This window comes from Lactuca serriola, chromosome 9, assembly GCF_051521515.1.
Source record: "Lactuca serriola cultivar US96UC23 chromosome 9, Lser_US96UC23_V15, whole genome shotgun sequence".
NCBI classification, from domain to species: Eukaryota; Viridiplantae; Streptophyta; class Magnoliopsida; order Asterales; family Asteraceae; genus Lactuca; species Lactuca serriola.
This window is the reverse complement of record NC_136416.1, coordinates 22,378,188-22,383,969: the sequence shown is the minus strand read 5'-3', so window position 1 is coordinate 22,383,969 and position 5,782 is coordinate 22,378,188. Positions and strand designations below refer to the sequence as shown.

The 5,782-nt window shown below is 36.6% G+C and overlaps 2 protein-coding genes across 2 annotated transcripts; both read left to right on the top strand.

Moving 5' to 3' along the window:
* Window positions 1-1,164: 1,164 nt before the first annotated feature.
* LOC145075435 (uncharacterized) lies at window positions 1,165-1,962 on the top strand. Its single transcript, XM_079021685.1, has 2 exons — window positions 1,165-1,456; window positions 1,553-1,962. The coding sequence occupies exons 1-2, from the start codon at window positions 1,165-1,167 to the stop codon at window positions 1,960-1,962; spliced, it is 702 nt and encodes a 233-aa protein (XP_078877811.1).
* Window positions 1,963-2,088: 126 nt separating this feature from the next.
* LOC145075434 (uncharacterized) lies at window positions 2,089-3,231 on the top strand. The gene has a single exon (XM_079021684.1). The coding sequence runs from the start codon at window positions 2,089-2,091 to the stop codon at window positions 3,229-3,231; it is 1,143 nt and encodes a 380-aa protein (XP_078877810.1).
* The last annotated feature ends 2,551 nt before the right edge of the window (window positions 3,232-5,782 follow it).

Genomic DNA, 5,782 nt, shown 5'->3' with positions numbered 1-5,782 from the left:
CACCCTTCTACTTGTCACTAAAGCCCATCCTCAGTGGTAAGGGGGGGGGGGGGAACCAGGGCCTCGTTTTGTAAAGGGCCCAAAAAGAATTTTTTTTTTAATATATTCAATTGCAACCCATTTTTATGTTTTAGCCCAAATCTTTTCTTAATCCACAAATATAGAAGTACATCGGCACTCGACAGCAAAGGCTTAGCAATTATTCTCAATTGACAATTAATTATTATTGATTAGTTGATTATTAGCGGCTTAGGTATCAATTCGTTGCGGCAGAAGATAAGGAGAAGCATTGAAATTGATCGTTCATAACTTTATATCAGGTAATTGTCTAGTTGATTATTCACTTATTCAAATAGTCAGATTAATAGTTTTATTAGTTTATAATTGAATGATGATTGATGAACAATTGAACTTGAATCATTATAGAACAACTGAACTTGAATAATTCAATTAAAATTGAATGTTGTTTATGTGATTATTGATTGTATTTTGAAATTAAGTTGAAATAAAAAATCTAATTATATGATTTAATGTTGAAATTTTGTTGAAAATTGAAATTGTGATTATTATGATATTATCTAAACTCTGAAATTGTCTATTTGATTGAATGTTGACATTTTGTTGAAATTTATTAGATGTTGAAATCAAATTATCAGATTATGTTTATTGTATTTAGTTGAATATTGATAGTTGAAAGTAATGAAATTGTAGTGATGAAGTATAAACAATCATCCGGTGGTCAAAAACGTAAAAAGAGAAAACTAGAAGAAGAAAAGAGAAAGGTCGACGTCAGTGCTCTAGATAAGTTTATTCATAGACAACCTGTTGAAGAGCATGTTGAAGAGCACGTTGAACACCAAAAAAATATAAAAGTAGAAGTAGAAGAGGCAGAAGAGCAAGAACCCGTTAAAGAGCGTGTTGATATATGTGATCCAAGAAGGTGGGAAAAAACTTAATTATGAAGAGCATAAACTTTTGTTTAAGAAAGGTCCTAAAAGAGATACTAGTATTATGTATGGTCCCTACAATAAATCTGGTAGACGATTTTCTGCAGCTGTATATATAAGAACTTTACCAAATTTAGAGAAGTGTGATAGAGAATGGCTAGTATATTCGAAAGAACTCGACAATGTATTTTGTTTTTTATGTAAAGGGTTTAGAAAAATGATTTCTAAAGGTAAATTAGGTGACGAAGGTTATTCGGATTGGCACCATGATACCAATAGAGTTAAAGAACACGAAATTTCCTTGGATCGTCTCACAAATAGGAATAAGTGGTTTGATATGCGTAAAAGATTGAACTTGAATGAAACAATTGATAAAGTTCAATACGAGCAATTCAAGAAAGAAAGAGATTGCTGGAAACAAGTCTTTTTGCAAATCATTGCAATAGTGAAGTTTCTTGCTAAACATAATTTAGCATTTCGTGGATCAAACGAAAAGTTATATAAAAAAGGTAACTATAGATTGTATTTTTTTCAATTCCAACAAATACCTTTTTGTTAATTATTATAATTAATTCCACTTCTTATTTGTTAAATATATTTAACAGGTAACGGAAATTTTTTGGGTGTCATTGAAATGTTAGAAGAGTTTGACCCAGTTATCAAAGAGCATGTGCGGCAGATCACAAATGATGAGCTTCATGTGTATTATCTTGGGCACATGATCCAAAACGAACTAATATTTTTGATAGCTCAAGAAATTAAAAAAGAGCTTATCAAGACGATAAAGGAAGAAAAGTACTACTCAGTCATACTTGATTGTACTCCCGATTCAAGTCACCAAGAACAGATGACTATAATAGTGAGGTATTTAAAGTTATCATATAATTTTGTTACTGTTGAAGAGTTCTTTTTAGGTTTTTTGAATGTTGATGATACCTTCAGAAAAGGACTATTTGATATTACAATTGAGGAGTTAAAGTCTTTTGGTCTTGAAATTGATGACATGCGTGGTTAAGGCTATGATAATGGAGCAAACATGAAAGGAAAACACCAAGGAGTGCAAAAGAAATTTTTAGATATAAATCCTAGAGCATTTTACACTCCTTGTGGTTGCCATTCTCTTAATCTAACACTATGTGATATGGCTAACAAGTGTGTTAAAGGAAAGACCTTTTTTGGATTCATCCAGCGCATTTATACTATCTTTGCAAATTCTACTAAGAGGTGGGAAATCTTAAAAGATAATTTAAAAGCTTGGAGTCTTAAGTCATTATGTCAAACTCGTTGGGAAAGCCGAGTTGAGAGTGTAAAGGCTATTAAAATGCAACTTGTTGACGTACGAGAAGCTTTACTTCAAGCTGGAGAAAAAGATAATGATGTTGCAATTGCAAGTGAAGCAACTTCACTAGTAGAAAAAGAACTTGGTGACTTTGAATTTTTGGTATCAACTGTTATGTGGCATGAAGTGCTAAACCATGTGAATATTGTGAGTAAAAAGTTACAGTCAAAGGATATGCATCTTGATAACGCTATTACAGATATAAACAAATTGATTGGGTACTTCAAGGATTATAGAGAAACTGGTTTTTTAAAAGTGATTGATGAAGCTAAGGACATTGCTATTGAAATGGATATTGATCCAATATTTCCACAAAAGCGTTTGATTGAAAGGAGAAAAAGGTTTGATGAGATTTCAAGTAGAGAAGAAGTTTCATTTACACCTGAAGAGAATTTCATAGTTAATTATTTCTTATACATTGTTGATCAAGCTATCTCTTCTCCTGAGACAAGATTTGAACAATTCAAAGAGTATGAAAAAGTATTTGGTTTTTTATTTCCACATAATTTGAAGGGAATTGAAGATAAAGATCTTAAGTCGTCTTGTCATCGTCTAGAAAAAGCACTCGAGTTTCAAGAAAGATCGGATACTGATGTCGAGGAACTTTATACGGAGTTGAAATTATTTGAGACATTGGAAACCAATGAATTTAACAACCCTATAGATGTTTTGAAGTTTTTGAAAGAACTTGATTATTTCCCAAATGCAAGCATTGCATATAGAATATTGTTGACTATTCCAGTAACGGTGGCATCTGCAGAAAGGAGTTTTTCTAAGTTGAAGTTATTGAAGTCTTACTTACGCTCCACAATGTCCCAAGAAAGACTTAGTGGTTTGGCGATGATATCTATCGAGAATGAAATCTTAGAGAGTATAGACTATGAAGAGTTGCTCAACCAATTTGCTATCAAGAACGCTATGAGAGCTTCACAGATTGTAGGTTAACTGTTACGATATGTAATTATTCATTAAAATACTATGACTTTTCTATGTTTACTGCTATAAAGTTTATCATCATTTTAAAAAATATTAGCTTATGTAATTTTAATTTGTTACACTTTAAGGTCTAAGGGCCTTTTTTTCGACTCATCCTGGGCATTTGAATTCTCGAGACCGGCCCTGCTACCAACAATATCATCGAGAAATATAACCTTTCCATTCTTAGCCTTGCACCAAGATACCACCAAAACACCACCTCATTCAAGATTTGTCTTCCTAAATGAAAGTTGATTTATTATTACTCACTAATCCATCCACCACTGAACCCATCCAATTAGTTAATATTTTGCCAATTATTTTAGTTTGACAACCTGTTAGACTAATTATGGTGACAATTGTTTATTTTAAATAAATTACAACTATGAGTTGGTAGCAATGTAAAATACGCAAGTGTTTGTATTGAAGTTTAAGAAACATTGTAATAAAAGTGTTGAAACGGTATTTTGGTCATTTTAAGTAAATCTTGAATTTTGAGTGAAATTTATAATGTTGTAAAAGAGGGGTATTACAACTTAAATAGGTGTTATAAAGTAAATAAGTCTTAGAATGAAATAGGACTTAATGAATTAAGAGGTGACATGTAGTAAATATGGGCAAAATGGGAAAAATGAAAGAAAGAAAATCCTTGCATCAAGAACCACGACGTGGTGGAGGAGGCGAGAAATCAATTGACGTAAAATGAATAGTAATGGTAATGTACTTTGAAGCACCACACCATGGTGAAGGTTGAACCACAGTGTAACATCCATAAAAATCACAATAAATCTAAACTTTAAAAATCAACCCAAAATCATAAATTGTTTACAAATCATGGTTTTCAAAATACTTTCCAAACACCAGAGTCTCCCAAAATCATAAGCCATAAACAAGAGGATGTGTACGGTCATGCCTTCGCCTTCCCGCGATCATCCGAAGTACCTGAAACCATAAATCAAAACTGTAAGTCAATGCTTAATGAGTTCCCCCAAAGTACCACCATATAAACATAATAACAAAAAACATGCATACAGAGCCTTCAGCTTGACTGGAATGTCGCGTTGGCCTATAGACTATCTAGACCGCTTCATAGAACCTTCAGCCTGACTAGAATGCCTCATCAGGCCTTCAGCCTATTCGGACCATTCTCCAGGCCTTCAGTCTATCTGGGTCTCTTGGCCTTCAGTCTACACCGATCCGCCTTAACCTAACCACACATAACATGTCGACATATACATAATAGATAAACATATACAACCATTCAACAGACAATTAGGCAGATCTACAGAACACAAAGCATATCAACATCCTATATACCAAGATACAGATCTTACAGATCACTACAACACGATAACATATTATCATATAACATGATATCTAATCTAATGGGTCGGCCTTGGTGCCTTCGACCTGCAAGTATAACGAGGAAGACTTACCTCACAGTCCGAACAATACCTGATGAGGTTCCGACTCCGAATCTCAGCTCTAACCGATACCTATTCATCTAAATGACCAACTATCAAACACCATTCAAATTTCCCAAAACTACCCCTTGGTCAAACTTGGTCATAGTCAACTGAGTCAACTCACCTGAATCAACTTAGTAAACGTACGTTTGGCGTACTCTAGAGGTATGACGCCAAATGTGTTGCCTGGGAAAATATACTCTACCACGTGGTCATGGGTTCGAGTCCCACGGATGGCGCCAACTGATGCGACATCGACCTCCGACGGATCTTATGGTCTTCTGCTGCGGCAGAGATCTGACATCACAGTGCAAACCCGTTAGAGCCGTCCTAAGGACTGTACCCCGGGAGCGGGCTCCGACGGTCAAGTTAGATCAGCTAGAAGATCTGAGATGGTCCTCCATAGCTGGAGAGAACCATCCTGGTGCTAGTGGTGGTGTATGGTGGTTGACGGCGGCGGGTGGCGCCTGAGCCACCCGGCCGGAGTATAGTGGCGGCTGAGCCATGGGGGAAGAGTCTAGGGAGAGGTCCCTCTCCATGGAGGAGGTACTATTCATTATATAGGGGACAATTAGGTCATGCCTTGGGCCTGACCAATTCAGGCCCAGCTAGCAAGGAGCTGGGCAAGGCCGCCCGGAGGCGCCGGGCGGGGCTGGCGGGCACGCACCTGGAGAGGATGGCAAGGGAGTTTCAGGCGAGGGAGCGTCTGGCCGAGCCAGCAGGAGAGTCCCTAGCAGGGCTGGCAAGGGAGTCCCCAGCAAGGCTGGCAAGAGAGCGTTAGGCAAGGCTTGCAGGAGCGCGCCAGTGGACCATATCTCATCACAGGGCGTACTCGCGTTGACTTGAAACGGGGTGGCTAACTGAGTACGCTCGGTGTACACATAGGTACACACGGCGTACTCACAAGGTTTTCTCTTTTCGTATTAAGATCTTAATACTTCGACTTAATGCGTCCAATTGCATATCCATGGCCAAAATATCATAAAAAGTCATAAAGTCTCCAACTTTATAACCTTGCATGTCCAATAACTGCTTAAAACATCAAAACTCAACAT

Excerpts from the sequence above, each read along its gene's own strand:
- LOC145075435 (XM_079021685.1), top strand. The coding sequence starts at position 1,165 with ATGATTTCTAAAGGTAAATTAGGTGACGAAGGTTATTCGGATTGGCAC. Across the intron at positions 1,457-1,552 it reads CGAAAAGTTATATAAAAAAG|GTAACGGAAATTTTTTGGGT; the intron begins GTAACTATAGAT and ends TATATTTAACAG.
- LOC145075434 (XM_079021684.1), top strand. The coding sequence starts at position 2,089 with ATGGCTAACAAGTGTGTTAAAGGAAAGACCTTTTTTGGATTCATCCAG.